Source organism: Corvus cornix, chromosome 11 (assembly GCF_000738735.6).
Source record: "Corvus cornix cornix isolate S_Up_H32 chromosome 11, ASM73873v5, whole genome shotgun sequence".
Lineage (NCBI taxonomy): Eukaryota > Metazoa > Chordata > Aves > Passeriformes > Corvidae > Corvus > Corvus cornix.
Genome location: NC_046341.1, coordinates 1,589,157 through 1,607,020, shown reverse-complemented (window position 1 = coordinate 1,607,020; position 17,864 = coordinate 1,589,157). Strand labels below are relative to the sequence as shown.

General features: G+C 50.9%; 1 protein-coding gene across 2 annotated transcripts in view; it reads left to right on the top strand.

Moving 5' to 3' along the window:
* The first annotated feature begins 109 nt into the window (after positions 1-109).
* Positions 110-17,864, top strand: part of ZC3H18 (zinc finger CCCH-type containing 18) — a 42,729-nt gene continuing 24,974 nt past the window's right edge. Inside the window, exons 1-10 of one of the 2 annotated variants that reach the window (XM_039558432.1) lie at positions 110-148; positions 579-661; positions 6,655-7,250; positions 9,936-10,020; positions 10,855-11,003; positions 11,417-11,509; positions 12,003-12,160; positions 13,599-13,631; positions 15,194-15,311; positions 17,107-17,405. In XM_039558432.1, the coding sequence (XP_039414366.1) occupies positions 6,669-7,250; positions 9,936-10,020; positions 10,855-11,003; positions 11,417-11,509; positions 12,003-12,160; positions 13,599-13,631; positions 15,194-15,311; positions 17,107-17,405 (1,517 nt within the window). In that variant the 5' untranslated portion in view covers positions 110-148; positions 579-661; positions 6,655-6,668. The remainder of the gene's footprint in view (positions 149-578; positions 662-6,654; positions 7,251-9,935; positions 10,021-10,854; positions 11,004-11,416; positions 11,510-12,002; positions 12,161-13,598; positions 13,632-15,193; positions 15,312-17,106; positions 17,406-17,864) is intronic. The other variant, XM_039558433.1, reaches the window with a different exon arrangement.

Here is a 17,864-nt window from a genome sequence, read left to right as displayed (position 1 = left end):
CGCCATGGCCGCCCTGCGCCGCCGCGAGTAGAGGCCGCTCCGCCGCCCCGTCCCGCGCTGCCGCCGCCGCCCCGCCGGCCCCCGCCGCCCCCGGCCCGCCCCCGCCGCGCCCCGCACCGCGCCGGGCCCCCGCCGCCCCCCGACACCGGTGAGCCGCCGCCCGCGCTGCCGCGGCCTAGCGCCGGAGAGGGGGGGGGGGCGGGCCCGGGCCCGGCGGGAGGAGGGGGAGGGGGAAGCGCGGGGCGGGGGCGGCCCCGGGGAGGGGGGGGAGAGGGGGAACCCCCCCGGGAGTGGCCCGGGATGGGGGACGGGGAGGGGAGGGGAGGGCACAGCGCTCCTTTAAAAGGGGGTCGGGGGCGGGGCGCGGGGAGCCTGGAGGGCGTTTGGGGATGGGAGAGTGGGGAAATCAATGAATTCCCCCGTTTCTGTGGGGTAATGAATGGGAAGGGGCGGCCGCGGCTTTGGCGGGTGCCAAAAGTGTGGGTGGGTGTTGGGGACAGCCGGGTCTCATCGGGGGCGTTGGGAGGGTGGGACAGAGCGCAGGGGTGCAGGTGGCTCTGACTGTGCCCTCTCCCCAGGCAGTGGGAACAGGGACAGCAACAGCAGCCGCGGCCCGGGGGGCACAGCAGGAGGAGCCCAGCCTGGCAGGAGATCCTCTGAGGTGAGGGGGACACGAGCTGGGGACCCCAGCGCAGCACGAGCTGCACGTGCGGGGGGGTCCTGACGTGGGTTTGGGGTTTGTCACCTGTAGGGTCAGTTCTGAGGTAGATTTGGGGTCCACCACCTGCAGGGTCAGTTGTCAGGTGAGTTTGGGGTCCATCACCTGTAGGGTCAGTTCTGAGATAGATTTGGGGTCCATCACCTGTGGGGTCAGTTCTGAGATAGATTTGGGGTCCATCACGTGCGGGGTCAGTTCTGAGGTGGGTTTTTGATCCACCACCTGCAGGGTCAGTTCTGAGTTGGGTTTTTGGTCCATCACCTGCAGGGTCAGTTCTCAGGTGAGTCTCCTCAGAGCTGTAGCAAGAACAGCACCTCCAGGGTGTGAATTCTTTCTTTCTGAGGTTTACCTGGATTCAGGAAAAGCATCCCAGTTTATCAGGACAGCTCTTTGCCAAACTGCTGATCCAAAATCATTCTTTTGGGTGGGATTATCCCCAAATCCTGCAGGTTCAGGTATAACCCTGCTGGTTGTCTCTTCCTGAGGCCCTGAGAGCTCACACTCAGTATTTGCTGGGGGACAGCTGCAGGAGGAGCAGTAGGAAAATCAGCTGTGCTGGGAAAACAAACTCCAGCTGCTTTTCCCTTCAGGTTTCCAGTACAAAGCCGTGGGGAACATTCTCCACGGGAGCTCTTCATCCCAAGCTCCTGGAAATGCCTCTCACCAACAAACTGATCCCACAAGGCAGCTGAGTTTGGGGCATTAAAGGGTTCCCTGAGAGCTGCTGAATTTCCAGGGCATCCTCCACCTCGGAGCTCCCTCTGGATGGCAGAGAAATGAGGATTTTGGTTAATTAACCCTGTTAACCACTGGAATTCCAATCAGGGCAGGGCTGCACACAAGTTCATCCTTTCAGTGTTCCTTGTTCCCCCTTTCCTGGATCCTGAGGTATTTTATTTCCTTCTCCTGCTGTCTCTGCTCTTCCCTGTTTTTCCGCGTGTTGGTTCCTGCCCTTTGTTTCTGCTTGGCGTCTGTTTTTGCAGTTCTTTGTTCCCTAAATCTTTCTGTGCTGCCTTTCTCTCCTCACCTGTCCTGTCAGCACTATTCCCATTCTCTCTCCTCAGCTCCCTCATTGTTCCTGGCTGCACTTAGACCCTGCTCCAGAACTTTTCTGCTCTGCTTTAACCCCTGGATTGCATGGAGCTGATTCACAGGGACATTTTCACGTTGCATTGGAGCTGTTTGCCCTTTAGGAAGTGGATTTTTTCCTTTTATCCCAAAGATTTCAGCCTGAAGGAAGGAACTTCCTCTCTCTTCTTTCCTTCCCACCTGTCCTGTGACCTCCCCCAGGGCTGTGAGTGGGACAAAAGTTGGGAATGCGCTTGGTTCTTGATATCCATGAAAATTTGTAGGATTTTAAGGCTCTGCCAAGCTCCACGTTTTTATAGGTACTCAGTTCCTGGCTGGAATTCCTTCCTTCTTCATTTTGCACCTTTTGGTGCTGTTTAATTAACAAAAGAGGGGAAGTTGGGCCTGATTTTGCAAAAGGTGCTGCTGGGTAAGAAGAATTCCTGCTCTGACTCCTCTGGCCTTGGACAAATCAACTGACAAAAGTGTGAGGTTCAGGATATTATTTAAAATGTGTCCTGGGATTCCCTGGCGAGGTGGAAGTGGAGTTTTAAAAACAGCTTAAGTAGCAAAGGGCTTTTCTCTCCCTGCCTTCAGGCTGTGCCAAGGCTGCTTGATCTTGGTGCTTTAAGTTAAAAAAATCTTGGATGTCGTTAAGCTTTGATAAGAATGTGTTATAAAGGAAGTGAAGCAGCTGAATTTAAATTTCTGTAGCATCTCCACAATTTTCTCCCCCTCTTTTTAGGGGGGGAAATGTGTAATTTTAAGTGTTTCCAGCAAGGCTGGGAGGCTTCACTGGGAATAAATTGGCTCCTTCCTGGTGCATCCAGTGCAGGTGAGGATGGCCAGATAGGAGGAGCATCTCTGCCATGGAACACTGATAAATTAAGGAGCAGTTCATGCTTCATTCCCTAATTTGAAATATTCCAGAGCTGGGAAACTTCCGAGTCACTGATGTGAACTGAAAGCTCTTCTTTCCTAACTCAAAAACACGATTAAACCCCAGCTGGGCTGCTGAGGAGTTTTCCCCACTTTCTGTGTTCGTGGGATGCCTGATCCTGCTGGATGCAGCACTGGCAGGGACAGAATCCAGAGGGAACAACTGGAGGGAAAGGCTGGCTCCACCTGTGGGGCCAGCAGTGCCATCTGCTCCCCCCAGGGAGCAATTCTGCTGCCACATCCTCAGCTCCTTCCCCAACAGCGTGTGACCTGCTTTGAAGAGGCTTTCAGCTCACTGAGGCGTGCCCAAGTCATTCCAAAAACAGGGAAAAAGACACTTCGTTTTTTGCCTGAAAATGCCTCTTATTTAGTGCATTTACTCCTAAACCTCCCCGTGGAAGGGCTGTCCCAGCTCGTTTAGCCTGGAACCAGCAGAGGTTTGTGAGCCTGCATGGAATTCCCAGTGCCCTGTGCTGCTCCAGGCTGCCTCAGCCATGCAGGAAAGGAACATTTGACACACTTTGAGCAAACAGAGGCAGTTTTGGAACAGAAATAGTTGTGCAGCTGGGACCAAAGGCAGCTTTGCCTGAATTTTCAAGATTTTTTTCAAAGATAAAAGGCTGCTCAGTGAGAAGCATTAATACATCCCTGCTTCTTGCCTGAGCTGCAAGTCAAACAAGCTTATCTGGGGCTTAGGAGTTAATTTTTTGCTTTTATAACTGGTTGTGAATCAGGAAGAAACTGGCTTAGTTTTAAGGCACAAAAAAAGGCCAAGTTTAAGGTGAGGGAGGGATGAAACCTGGGGGTTTCTGCTCTGCCACTTAGGTCGCTGTTGCTTGATTTTAAATACTTCCATGTAGTCACTTTTCTCAGGTTTTTGTGATATTTGCCTTTATGTTTCACTAAAGGGCAGCAGAAGGCAATTTTTAAAAGCCCCAAATGTATAAAACCCCAAAACAACCCCTAAAAAAACACCTCAAAAAGATCCAAAACCTTTCAGGATTTGGGATAAATTGTGATTTGCAGATTTAAAAAGCCTCCTCAGAAAAACCTCTCACAATTCCAGAGGTTTGGGATAAATTGTGATTTGCAGATTAAAAACCATCTAAAAAAAAAAAAAAACCCAAACCCTTGCAGAATTCGACAGATTTGGAATAAATTGATTTTCAGTTTTTTTTAATACAACACTTACAACTGGAATTAAACTTGCTGTCCTGTTTTATCATTAGGCAGTTTTCCTTTTAATTTCCACCTCCAGGTTTCTTTTCCTGCTGCTGATTTTACCTTTGGCCATCTGGGCTTTGTTTTGGGGCATTTCCACACAGGGTAAGATTGCTGCCAAAATCTGCCTTTGTTGGTTTTGGGGAATCTCGGAGCAACAGCCCAATCCCTGAATCCAAGCAAATACACCCCAAAAACCCCTCTCTGCCTGGATTCTGTGAACTCTTCTCACTTGGGGCATCATTTATTGCATTTCTTATCATTTCTGCTGATGGAAATTAATAGGAAATTATTACAACTGCTGGATGCTCTGGATTTTTATAAGAGCTTTAATAGCTGCTGTGGAGGTCAGTGTTTTATATTCTTCCCCATCAGAACATATTTGTTTCCTCCCATCCCTCTAAAGGTCTCTGTGTCAAACACAAAAAGCCATTTGCTTCACTTAAATACCTTTTTTTCTTTTTTTTGGTGCTGCTTATTTGCAAGGAATCAAGAAACAAATTTCCTGAGTCCACGTGCCCCTGGCAGCTTTTCTATTTGTGGTGGCCTCTCTGGGCTGACCTCTGCGTTCACACAAAGTCACTTCTCAGGCACTTGGGCAATTAAAATCCCCGCTCTGAGCTGGCTCTCAAAGCCAATAACAATTGGTGCAGGAATTTATGAGCTCAGCACCAGGCTTGATGTGCTCAATAAGGAGATAATTTGCTTCAGATCCATCCTGGGATCGCAGCCGTTGTCACCAGGAGGCAACTTCTGCCTTTTCATTTTGGGTTTGACTTTGTCAGGGGAATCAGAACTTTGCTGGTGAGCAGGAACCAACTTCAGATGTGCAGAGGAGCAGGAGGAGCTGGGAGGGAGCTCGAAATGTGGGTTTTCTGCTGCTCTGGGCCCTGGTGATGTTGAGATCATCTCGTGTTTATCAATTAGCTGATATCAGCAGGGCTCTGAGGCCTTGGGGAGAGCACAGTCAGTCCTCAAACACAGCTTAAGGTGCTTCTGGGAGTGGTTTGAATTTATTTTCTGGTTTTAACTCCTCTGCAGACCTCCCACAGTATAAGCAGCAGCATTTTCTGAAGGGGGACTTTGATCTTCAGAGTTTGCAGCAAATCTTGTTCATTACCAAAAGATTTTGGGGGTTCAGGTGCTGGGGAGGCTCAGTTTGCTTTGGTTGGGGGAGGCTTTGGTGTGTCTGTGGTGGCTCTTTGATGGGAAATCACCTTCCCTGTGCAAAACCAGTGGGAGAAACAGGGAAAAGTGTCAGGAAAAGGTGAAGGAGCAGCTTCATAAAAGTTTAATAAACTCTGATTTCCTGATGGATCGCTGGGTGTGGTTAAAGCAGCAACCAGAGTCTGACATTTGTAGCATTTCTGCTCCAAGGATTTTAAAAATAACAGGTGAAACTCTGACTGTTTATGTTTTTGTGGCAGCACTAAATGAACCTGCAGGGAGCAGCTGGAATAAAACATGGGACCCATTAAAATGAAGATGAGTTGTAATTCCACAGCTCTTCTTTAGGGTTTTTAGAGCTTTTGCGTGGATGTGAAGCAGTCACCTGCCTAGGAAGGGCCAGCTCGGCCAGTTCCAGTCAGGCAGGTCTGTAATTTATGGGGTTTTTGTTTCTGGAGTAAAATAAATAAATGTATGGCTTAGGTTTCTTTCCCTGCTTTGCACCCTGCCCTTTTCTGTTGTATTTATTGGATTTATTCTCAGCAGACTTGGGATTTTTAACATCTCCCAAGCACATATTTAGACATCTTCTAGAAAAGTCTCAGTGCAGGCAGCTGGATCTGCTGCTTTGAAAAGGAATTTGGGGTCTTTACTGAAGGTTCTGCCCTGCTCAGGTGAGACCCCACCTGCAGAGCTGCCCCCGCCCCAGAAGGACCTGGAGCTGTGGAGAGTCCAGAGGAGGCACCAGGATGAGCAGAGGGATGGAGCAGCTCTGCTGGCAGGACAGGCTGGGAGAGCTGGGATTGTTCAGCCTGGAGAGGAGAAGCTTTGGGGTGACCTCAGTGTGGCCTTGCAGGGCCTGAAGGAGCTGCAGGAAAGATGGAGAAGGGATTGGACAAGGGCCTGGAGTGACAGGACAAGGGGGAATGGCCTTAGGCTGAAGGAATGCAGGGTTAGATGGGACATTGGGAAGGAATTCCTGGCTGTGAGGGTGGGCAGGCCCTGGCACAGGGTGCCCAGAGCAGCTGTGGCTGCCCCTGGATCCCTGGCAGTGTCCAAGGCCAGGTTGGGCAGGGCTTGGAGCAGCCTGGGACAGTGGAAGGTGTCCCTGCCATGGCAGGGGATGATTTTTAACCCCAACCATTCTGGGATTCTGTGAAATTCCACCTCAAGCTCTGTCATTGCCTGTGAAGGGTGGCACACGCCAGTCTGGGACAATACTGAAACCTGTTCTTTGTGCAGTTCAGACTCTGTGTTTCCCTCTTGAAGGATCTCTGAGGAGCCATATTCCTGAGCTCATGGAATCCCAGATGGATTGGGTTGGAGGGGACCTTAAAGCTCCTCTCATTCCGAACCTCTGCCATGGGCACCGATGCCACGCATTGGATTGGGTTCCTCAGGGCCCTATCCAGCCTTGGCTTCCCAGGAATTCAAACAGCCTTTCTTTAGGAGGCCTTTGCACAGGAGAACAAGTCCTTCAGGGTGAGCATTCCCTGATTGCCCAGTTTGCTGCCATAACCAGAGCTCTTCTCTCCCTGCAGACTCTCGGGTACTGATGGACGTTTCCGACAGCCCGGAGCGAAACCCCTGCTCTCCTGAGGAAGAGGACCAGCAGCTTTCCGATGAGGAGGTCCTGAAGGAGAGCGGCTCAGACCGGGAACTCGATGGAGAGGGTGGCCAGGGGAGCCTCCTGGGCGAGGAGGAGGATGCAGTCAGGGCCCTGAGCCGGGGGGAAGAGGAGAACCACTCGGATGAGGAGGATCGGCTGAGCGAGGCCAAGTCCCAGGAATCCGACACCAACGAGCAGAGCGTGGAGCTGAAGAGCCCCCAGCCCCGCAAGGGAGAGGAGGAAGACAGGACAAATGACCTGGAAGTGTCCTCTGTCACCAGGGAGCTGGATGAGCACGAGCTGGACTATGATGAGGAGGTTCCCGAGGAACCCAGTGCTGCTGCTGCAGAGGAGGATGGGGAGAAAGCTGCTGGGGAGGATGACGAGGAAGAGGAGAAAGGAGATGATGCCCCTGAAGATGAGAAGAAATCCAGCAGCAAAAGTGATGATGAGAAGGACGGGCAGGATCCCCTCAAGGAGAAGAAGAAAGAAGAGGATGATGGAGAAATCGACGATGGAGAAATCGATGTAAGTAGGAGGTGGGCAGAGCCCTGTGGGGGTTCAGAGCTGCTTGCCTCTCCCATTGCAGTTCCTTCCTCCTCCTCCTCCTCCTCCTCCTGATGGGATTATCCGTGTCCCCAGTGTGCCAGGAACACCCTTTTCCCTGGAGGTAAGGCCGCAGCATGGGGCAGGCCCTGATCTCAGGGCTTGGGGCCCCTGGTGCCACACGCCGAACCAAAGCTTTGTCCCAGAGCCATCCCAAATGAGCTTTGTTCCCTCTCAATATGGGAATGCTCCAGTGCTCCACTGCTCCCGGAGGACTTGGGAGTGATGCTGACAGCAAATCCCATGGATTGGGTGTCCAGGAGCTGCTCAGATTGAGGGGCTGGTGCTGGAGGGTGGTTGTGGTGCTCAGCAGGTGGGGAACCCTGATCCTCAGCTGTTTGTGGGGCTCCAGCAGCATCTGGATGCGTGGAAGGGGAACGGAAGGCGCTGGGATTTCTGGAAAATGCCCAAGGCATGGTTTGAGGGTGGGGTCAGGGATGTGCAGAGTTTCACAGCCAAGATACTCAGAAAAATCAAAAGTGGGCTTTAGTTGCAGTGGGGATTAGGGAAAATATCATCTTTATCCCTGTTTGTGTGCAGCAGGGAGCTCTGCAGAGCAGCAGCTGTTTCGTGCAGCTTGATGGCAATTTCCCTCCTTTTTCATGGAGAAAACAGGGCAAAGTAATTCCAGGAAAAGCCCTCCCGTGGGCTCCTGGTCTGGAATTGCATCCCAGCAGTGGGAGTGTAAAGCACTGCCAAGAGAAATTGCTGGTGCAGAGCACCTGGGCTGGCTCCCCATTCCGCAGTCCCACCTGCCCAGCTGGGCTGCATGCTGGGAATATCCTGGGAATGTGCAGGGAAGCACTGGAGTGTGGGTGGGGTCGCTGGTGGGGCTCCTCAGCTGAGGAGGGGAGGTGCTGTGTCCTTCCAGGCCCCGTTTCTGTGGATCTGACCTGGCCACAGGACCCTGGGAAGCTGCTGGAGCCTCCCTGGACAGACCCTCCTCGCTTTTTATTAAAGAATCGTATTTTGTGTGGTTTTTACTCTTCATAGTTCATTGACAAGTTTAATTGCTTTAAAAAATGACGCCGTTTTTCTTCCTTGTCCCCATCCTGGCAGGTGATTGTGTTCAACACGTGTTTTCCAAAGGTTTTGTGTATTCCTGAATCAGTGAGAAGGAATTCCAGCACGTTATGGGGCGCAAAAAAATTCCTGGAGCCCCGACTCCGTGCCTGCTCCTTGATTAAAATATGAATGCTCTCCTTTGGAGCCTGAGGCATTCTTGGGAGCTCTCCTTACAAAGCAGGAGATGAATCTGTACTCTGGTTTTCATACATTAACTCATAACAGCATTCCCAGCTGCCTGATTCCAAGGAGACCTCACAGAAATAAATACTTCCCCCTTTGTTCCAGACTTCACACAGTTCTTTTGAAAGCAGCAGAGTGGAGCTGGTTCTTCCATTCAGGCAGCACTGAAAGCCAGCCCCAGCTTTGGGGAAAACTTCAATCTCTGCATTTTCTTCTGCTTTCAGGAGGGGAATATTAATGCAAATTTTAATTGGAATATAAGTGTAGGCTTTTAAATCCCTTGCTGTTGAGGGGAGCTCTCCCTGTCTGGCTCAGGAATGCAGCAGGAGAGGCTCTTAACCCTCCTCTCTGTTGCTCCTTTGTTTGTCTACAGCCCAGTGATGGCTTTTTCCTTCTTTCCAGCTGCTAAATGGATCAAAGGAGAGAATTTTCCTCATCTTTTCCACCCAGAAAGCCGCTGCTGCCAGGCAGAGGGGAGGCCCATCCAGATGCTCCCTCTTCACATGTTTCATGTGCTGGAAATAGGGAAATGGAGGCAGAGAGAGGGAAAACCAGGATGGTTTTTAGGATACAATCCTGGTTTCCTGGCCACATTCCTGTGACAACTCCCTGGTCGTTTGTACCTTTGCCTTCTGCATCCCCAGCTCCTTTCAGCTCCTTTTGGCTTTCCAGGTGCAGCCTAACAAAGCCAGGGAAGGTTGGGGTTTTTTTCCCTGGAAAACAAAAGCAAACGCTGGTGCTTGAAAGTTCCAATAACTTTTCTTCTGGAGGTGTTTTCTGGCTGTTCTTTCTTAATCTTGGAGCAGCCTCCAGCTCCCAGAATTTATTCCTGGGGCTGCAGTCCCTGGGGAGGATGCAGAGTTTTGTTGGAGCTGGTTCCCAGCTCCTGTGTGGAGCTGAGGAGTAGAAGGGAAGGAGTTGCTGGAGAAGATGTGCTGGACTTACCCTGAAAAGTTCATTTGTGAGATTGTCCCTGGAGAGGAACTTTGGACGAGGGTATGGAGTGATAGAACGAGGTGGAACTGGCAGGATTATGTGGGATATTGGGAAGAAATTCCTCCCTGTGAGGATGGGGAGGCCCCTGGATCCCTGGCAGTGTCCAAGGCCAGGCTGGACGGGGCTTGGAGCAGCCTGGGACAGTGGAAGGTGCTTTCAGAGCCACCTGGAATCTCCCATCTCCCTGTTGGTAGCAGCACCTTGTGGAGGTGCCCTGGGGTGTTCCTTGTGACCTGCCCTTGTTGGTCTCCCATGGTTTTGCCCCAGCGTGGTTCTCAGTGACTGACTTGGAGCAGATTGGGAAGTGTCAGGTCCTGCAGGGAATGCCCCATGTGAAATGTCAGCTCTGTCTGTCTGTTCCAGGATGATGACTTGGAGGAAGGGGAAGTTAAAGACCCCAACGACAGGAAAGTGAGGCCACGGCCCACCTGCCGCTTCTTCATGAAAGGTAACCACACTCTGGGGTGTGGGAGGAGCCAAAGGTGCTGCAATTGGCCTTGCTTGGGGATTTTTTTTTTCCCCCCATTAAGCTGCTGTTACATGATAAACTCTGCCCCAGGCGTCCTCAGCGTCACCTTCCTGTTTCTTGGTGGCCAAAGCTGAATTTTCATGGAGCCACTACACAAAAAGGGCTTTGCCCTCAGCGTGGTGAGCCTGGAGGAGGCAGATAGTGGGAAACTTGCAGGGGTTTTTGGAATAAAACAGAGCAACTGTGGCTGCTCCTGGATCCCTGGAAGTGCCCAAGGCCGGGTTGGATGGGGTTTGGAGCACCCTGGGATGGTGGAAGGTGTCAGGGTTGGAACTGGATGAGCTTTAAGGCCCTTCCAGCCCAAACCATTCCATGATCGTGCTCCCCGCCTCACCACTGGTTATTTGGGATGCACCATGGTGCTTGCTGTGCTCTCAGGTTTCCTGTGAAAGGCAAAGCTCCTAATTGGAAATGTTTGTCATTAACTAATGAGGACCTCACAGGCTTATTCTGCCTTTAATTAACACTGTGTGTCCATCCCTCCCTTCTCCCCACTGGAATAAGGTTCTGGTCCATTGATCCATCTGTGTCTGGATGTGTTTGTCCCCTCTGGCAGGTGGAGGGTGACGAGTGTCTCTCCATGTGTGTGAAACAGCTAAATCCCAGCCAGGCTGGAGAGGAGAAAAGTCAAACACCTCAAACAACAAAATCCTTGATGGATTTTCAATGCTTGATGGGGTTTCTCGTGGCTGTGGGGCTGAAGTGCTGCTTGCTGATGGGAAACAGGGATCTAACAGCTGTGTGTTCCCACAGGACACTGCACCTGGGGCATGAACTGTCGCTTTATCCACCCTGGAGTGAACGACAAAGGAAATTACTCCTTGATCTCCAAACCCGAGCCCTTCTCCCCCAACGGTGCCCCTCCCATCGGCCCTCACCCGCTGATGCCAGCCAACCCCTGGGTATGGAATCTCTTCTGTGCATTTCTGGCTTCTGCAGCACCCTCCCCATCCCTGGAAGTGTTCCAAGTGGGGTTGGACAGGACTTGAAGAACCTGGTCTAGTGGAAAGTGTCCCTTCCAGTGGAACAAGATGAGCTTCAAGGTTCCTTCCAACCCAAACCATTCCACCATTCTGTGATCTTTCTCCTTTTTTTTTTGTTTCGAGCTAATGCCTCAGCAAAATTCAATCCACGACTGGCTGTGATTTTTAGATGGTGCTCTTGGAGTTGCCAGCAGAGGGGGGTAATTTTCCATGGTTTCCCGGCTTCCATCGTGCTGAGGCATCTCTGGAGATTCTCTGAGGTAGCTTTACAAAGCATGGCTTTGCTGTTTAAAACTAACTCAAGTGTCTTCTCCTTCTCACCTTTCCAACAGGGAGGGCCAGTGGTTGATGAAATCTTACCTCCACCTCCTCCAGACCCTCCAACAGAAAGTGCCTGGGAGAGGGGACTCCGGCACGCTAAGGAGGTAAATTCCTTCCTCAGGGAGCTGCGGGCTGGCTCCAAAATCCACTGGAAAAGCTCCTTTTGGAGCATGTGGGCCTTGCTCTCTCCCTTCCCCTTTTGCCTTTTAACCTATTAATTATGTTTTGTTGTACATCACAGTTGTTAGACAGCCAAGAGGAGCTCAAATCCAGCTCTGGGGGGTTTTGTATTTTAGAAATAGTGGGAATTTGTGGCCCTCAAGTCCAGCCCTCCACAAAGCAAAGCTTTAAGCTGATCCAATTTCCCTCACTTCAGAACCAGTTTCTCCAGTTCATGCAATCACTTCAGGGGGGAAGCTTCTGTTCCCTGCTGTTCTGAGCTGCTAGAATAGGGAATTAATCAGGGAAAGTCCAGCATCCTGCTCCTTCTGAGGTGCTTGAGCTGCCGGCATTCTCCCGAGGGCAGGATTTTTAACATTGCAGTTTCTCCCCACGCCGGGAACGTTCTCTCCTCACGCTGTTTTTGTGTTCTGACAGGTATTGAAAAAGGCAACTATGAGGAAAGAGCAGGAGCCTGACTTTGAGGAGAAAAGATTCACTGTGACCATTGGCGAGGACGAGCGGGAGTTCGACAAGGAGAACGAGTTTTTCCGCGACTGGAATTACCGCATCACCAGAGACGTCCGGGACCCAGCGTAAGAGGCACTCTTGGGTTTGCTCCAGGGATTCCTGGGTGGGAATGCAGTGCAGTGAGGCTGGCTGGGGTTCACCTGTCCCTCCAGACTGAGAGAACATCACCTCCAAACATGGCAACAGCTTCCATTAAGCAGGAAGTTAAAAACTTGAGCCACCTCCGCTCGCTCCAGTTCAACCCCATCTCCTTTAACCCTTCCTGCCTCCAGCAAACCTTGGAATTCTGCTCCCCTCACGGGCCCTCTCCAGCTCTGCATTGCCTCCCTCACACCAGTGCATTCTTCCAGCTTTTTTTCCCTCTTTTTTTCCCTACCCCAACCTTGAGAATTTAAAGCCATTCAAGCTGAGGCTGCAAAGTTGGAGCGTGCTCAGCCCCGGCCGGGGGTTCCTTTGCGCTGCTGCAGCAACTGGTTTCAGCAAACACCTTAACTGGTCCCAGTTAAACTGGGCAGTGGGCAGAAGCAAAGCTGGTACCTGGCCACAACAAGCACCCTGAATTTAAGTGTTCAGGTGATTGGGGTTTTAAGGTAAAATTTGAAGTGTTGGAGACCTCAAACCCAGCTCTGGGGAATTGTTTGGTAGTTCTCAAGGCAAGAGAAGGAATGGGAAGAGAATTTTTGGGGAAGAGGCTTGTGTTCTGCAGGGATGCAGGTGGATTTGTGTCTCCGTGCTTGTGCATCCTCTGTTCTTCCTACATGGACAGATTATGGAACTATTTCCACTCCCAGAGGGTTTGCAAGGCTTAGTTCTGTTTATTTTAGAGTGGATGAATTACAAAAAACCTCTGGAAAGGAGCAGATGAAGCTTTTGTTCAATATCCTTTGATTGCTCTGGAGTGCAATTCCTTTCCCTAATTTAAAAAACCCCTGTCCTCAGTTCTGCAGCCTGAAAGAAAAGCATTTTCTACAATATTAATATTTTCCAGAGTTTAATTAGCTCTGGATCTTGGCCTTGTGTTCCTCTGAGAGGCACCTGGGGTTTATCCCCAATGTTCTGGGGACTGTTCATACATTACCTTTATTTTATGACTGTCTATAAAATCCACCAGCAGCGTTTTGGGCCTGTCTGATGTAAGAATTGTTAAGAACAGGCCTGGTTTTCATACAGTCCAGAAAAAAATGTGTTGCACATTGCCCATGTTAAACAGAAGTCATCCAACAAGTGGAATTCCTGAAAATTCAAGGATGTGTGAGCAGACTGTGCCATTAAAATATCTTCATTGTGTGTGAAGGGAAAAGTTATGAATCTGCTGCTGTAAACTCTAGAAAATGCTGATTTTCCTGCCCCACACACAATTTATTGCCCAGTTGGACACCTTGCAGCCAAGTGAGCCCTGGAAGTGCAGCTGGGATGTGGAAAATGCTTTCAGCACTGTCTTGTGACCTATGGAGTTGTCTCAGTAGTTCATGAATCCCTTTTTCTTTTTTTGAATAACTATAGGGAGGTGGACATCAAAGAAAACATTAACTATGGGTAAGCAGGTCTTTGATTCCAGTACTGTTGCAACTGTATAAAAATATTCCTTTTCCTTTTTTTCCATTGCACTTCCTCAAACTTCCGAGGCCACAGACCGACCAGTGTCCCCCCAGCAGTTGGCTCAGTGGATATATTGGATTACTTTTGGGGTGATACCAATGATTTCCTAATGATTTAAGCACTGAATTATCTAAACACACAGCAGTGTTCCTTTTTGAAATAAAAAACCCCTGCCAATATTACAGGAAGGGGAAATTTGGGCTTGAGGCTGTATGGAAAAGCAGAATTTCCTTTCTGGTGTGGCTTGAGATGGTTTTTTCTGTCTCTTTGAACACCTGATGTCACTGAATCCAGGCTGGGTTTGGGTTGGCATCAGGACTTTGGTGCTGTTTGAAGCATCCCTAATCAAGGTCCCTGGTTCTCTTCCCCTTGGCTTACTGCTTCAGTCCAAAACAAAAACCTTAAATTCTTTAAAAGCACAGAAAGAAGTACAGGTACCACTTGACTCATGGGGCAGCACCTATACCTTAGCCTGGTTTAGGTTATTTGGCACTTTTAAAATGCAAAAAATGGCTCTTTATTTCTTTTTTTTTTTTTTTTTTTTAATCAGAGTCTCACTATGGATAATCTGGAATTTGGGAGCACTTGCTTTATAGTCTTAGCTCTGCCACCAACTCCTCTGTGGCCCTGGAAGTTTCTTATTCCCTGTACCCACCTCCCCATCTTCACAGTGGATCTGATATTTGCCCTCCAGCTGGTTGGATGTTGTTGAGTTGGGGAATTAAAATCATCAAACAGTGTAAATAGAAATCAGGAAATGGAGGAAAACCGATTTAAGGAAGGTGGGGTTTCAGTCCTTTTCCTCCCCAAAAATCCTTAGTTTTGCAGCTGTGTGTGTGCCACGTGCTCACCAGTCCGTGGGTGGGCCAGCACCTGCTTCCCACTGCAGGATACCGGCTGGAGAAGTGGTGCCTCCATTCCATGGACACTCCAGGTGCAGAGGCAGGGTGTTGCTGACCTGCCCCTGAAGCTCCACTTCTCCCAGTGGAAAGCTCAGCACCAGCTCCTGTCCTGTCCTGGTGGCACTGGGATGCACCCATCAGCACTCCAGGGGCTGGGAATTGGGAGATCTCCATCCCTTCCTCTCCTGAAGGTGCTTGGGATGAGCTGTGGGTGCGTGGACAGAAATCCCAGCTCTCAACCCATGAGGTGAAACACATCCTGCTCCCTTTGCAGGCCTTGGAAGGGGCTCTCAGGAGCAGTTCCTGGCTTTGCACCAGGCTGAGTTTTTGGTGCCTCTCTTTCTGGTGTTTATCGAGAAAGGTCTGTGCTTTTCTCTGATAAGCCTCAAAAGAGAATAAGAGATATAAGAGAGACTAAGAGATAAGCCTTAAAAAAGACTCTTTGGCTGGGCTGTGTAGAAGAGCAACCTCTCTGTACAGCCCTGCTGCATTGCCCGTGGTTTTTGTATCGCGGTGACTGAGCTGACCTAGAACACGTAGATTTTGTGGTGCCCAGGTGCCATTTCCCTCTCTAACATTCCCTGTTTTTCGTTGTAGGCTTGATCCCTATGCAGATCCCTATTATGACTATGAAATAGAGCGGTTCTGGCGTGGTGGGCAGTATGAGAATTTCAGGGTTCAGTACACAGACCCCGATCCCTACCGTAACTACAGAGTAAGTAAGGAAATTCCCCCTTCCCCGCTTTTCCTTCCCAACTTTCTTCCAGGTTCTTCTGGGCCTTGGCACAGTTCCAGTGCAGTGCTTGAAACAGGACTTTTCAAATAGTTAATCTTGGCTTAGTGACAGCACAGAGCACACCGGAGGTGAAGGGATGGGAGGAGGATCTGTTCCAGCATCGTGAGGGCAAAAGCAGCGCTCCAGGCTTGGGAATGAGGTTGAGAAGCTGCCTGACGGAAAAGGACCTGGAGGGCTGCTTGACAGTGGCTGAGAAGGCCACTGGCACCTGGCTGGTACCAGCTGCAGTGTGGCCACAGCCCCAGGACAGGGATTGTTCCCTGTGCTGGGCACTGCTGAGGCCACACCTGGAGTTCTGGTCAGATTTGGGCCCCTCCAAGACAGACACTGAGGGGCTGGAGCGCGTCCAGGGAAGGGAACGGAGCTGGGGAAGGGTCTGGAGCACGAGGAGAGGCTGAGGGAGCTGGGAAAGGGGCTCAGCCTGGAGCAAAGGGGGCTCAGGGGGGACCTTGTGGCTCTGCACAAGTCCCTGACAGGAGGGGGCAGCTGGGGGGGTCGGGCTCTGCTCCCAGGGAACAGGGACAGGAGGAGAGGGAACGGCCTCAGGCTGGGCCAGGGGAGGTTTAGATTGGATATTAGGGAAATTATTTCATGGAAAGGCTGTAAAGCACTGGAACTGCCTAACCCCAGGGCAGTGGTGGAGTCCCCATCCCTGGAAGTGCTCAAAAAACCTGCAGGTGTGGCACTTGGTGACGTGGTCAGTGGTGACCACGGTGGTGCTGCTGAGCTGAGGGGTTGCAGTTGATGATCTAAAGGCCTTTTCCAACCTCAGCAATTCCATGTCTGAGATGGGAAGGTGGTTCCTCCTCATGCTCCTTGGCTGCTCCTCAGTGTAGCAGTTGAGCAGCGCTTGCAGCCACATCTGCTGCCATTCTTGGACATCTTGGAGAGGGAGGGAGTTTCCAGAGAACAACCTGGAAAGGTTTCCTTGTTAATTCTTGGGAAGGAGAGGAGTAGATTTGGGCAGGTGTGCTCTGTGTACCAGCAGAGGCTCCACCCTGACTGTCCAGTGCTGGTGGAGCTGCACGTTGGGATTGAGGCACAGCAAAGCAGCAGCCGGCTGCTAAAATCCCAGGAGCTGGGTGGTGAGATGGATCTGGATGAAAACAAGGCTCTGAACCTTTTCTCTGCTCTTCCTTTTCCCCTCATGCAAACTTTGTGCCTCGGGAGCAGTGACCAAACCAACCAGCCCTGCTCAGCAGGGAGCTTTTCAGTGCTTTCCATCAAATCCTTTCAAAAATCGCTTTTCCTTTGCTCCAAATCCTTGTTTTCTGCAGAAGCAGTGCCCAGACAGGAGCCTGAGCCCCACATGACCAATGATTTTCCTGGTGCTCGTTTGCAAAGTTAATTAGCTGGTTATAGAAACGATTAGCAATGAGAGGAGCGACTTGTAAACATCAATACATTTCTTTAATAAGCTTAATAAACCAAATTAATCTGAGCATTGCCTTTGAAAACAACAGTTGTGTGGGCTCCGATGCTGTGTTTGCATCCAGGTTCTGCTCAGCAGGATGCAGAGTATTGACCTCTAGGTTATTGATCTCTAGGTTATTGATCTCTAGATTATTGATCTCTAGATTGATTTGCAGGTTATTGATCTCAATCCTTTGATGAGGGAGGGCAGATGTAATTCCTGGCAGTCCCACGCTTGCCACCCGCTTTGCTGGGAGCCGTTCCCACAGCATCACGATGGTTTCTCTGTTCTTTTTTCAAGGAAAGAGAGCGAGAACGGGAAAGGGAAAGAGAGAACAGACAACGGGAGCGGGAACGGGAGCGGGAACGAGAGCGGGAACGGGAGCGGCGCCAGCGGGAGCGCGAACGGGAGCGGGAACGGGAGCGCGACAAGGAGCGGCAGCGGCGGAAAGAAGAGTGGGAACGGGAGCGGGAACGAGTGAAGAGGGATGAGAAGGACAGGCAGCACAGGGACCGGGACAGGGAGCGGGACCGGGACAGGGACAGGGAGCGCGACAAGGACAAGGACAAGCCAAAGCCCCGGTCCCCGCTGCTCCCGAGGTAAGTGTTTGCTGGGATTCGGATTCGGCGTTGTTGCAGCTGGCGGGAGTGAAGATGCTGGTGTGTGTAACTGCTGAGTAAAGTAGTAGTTGATGAGCCTTGTGGCCGCTAAGTGGAGCTAAAGCATCGGTGACAATGAGCGTGCGTAACGCGACCCTCAAAGCAGGAGTGTCCTTTGGCGTGGGGGTGTTCGGCTCAGCCCTCTTCCCTTCAGGCTGGAGAGGTTTTGGGAGGATGAGGGGCTCCTGCAGGTTGGTTCCTGGGAGTGCTCTGGTGACTCCCTTTGAGGCCTTGACAAATCTCTGTCACAAGAGCCAGGGCTGCTTGGGGAGTTTGTGGCTAGCAAAAGTATCTGAAGATACTCCAAAAGGAAAAGGCAAAGGAATTGTCCTGGGAATGAGTCTCTGCTCAGTGGAAGTGCAGCGTGGGGTCAGGTCTGTTGCCTCTGACCGCCTGTTG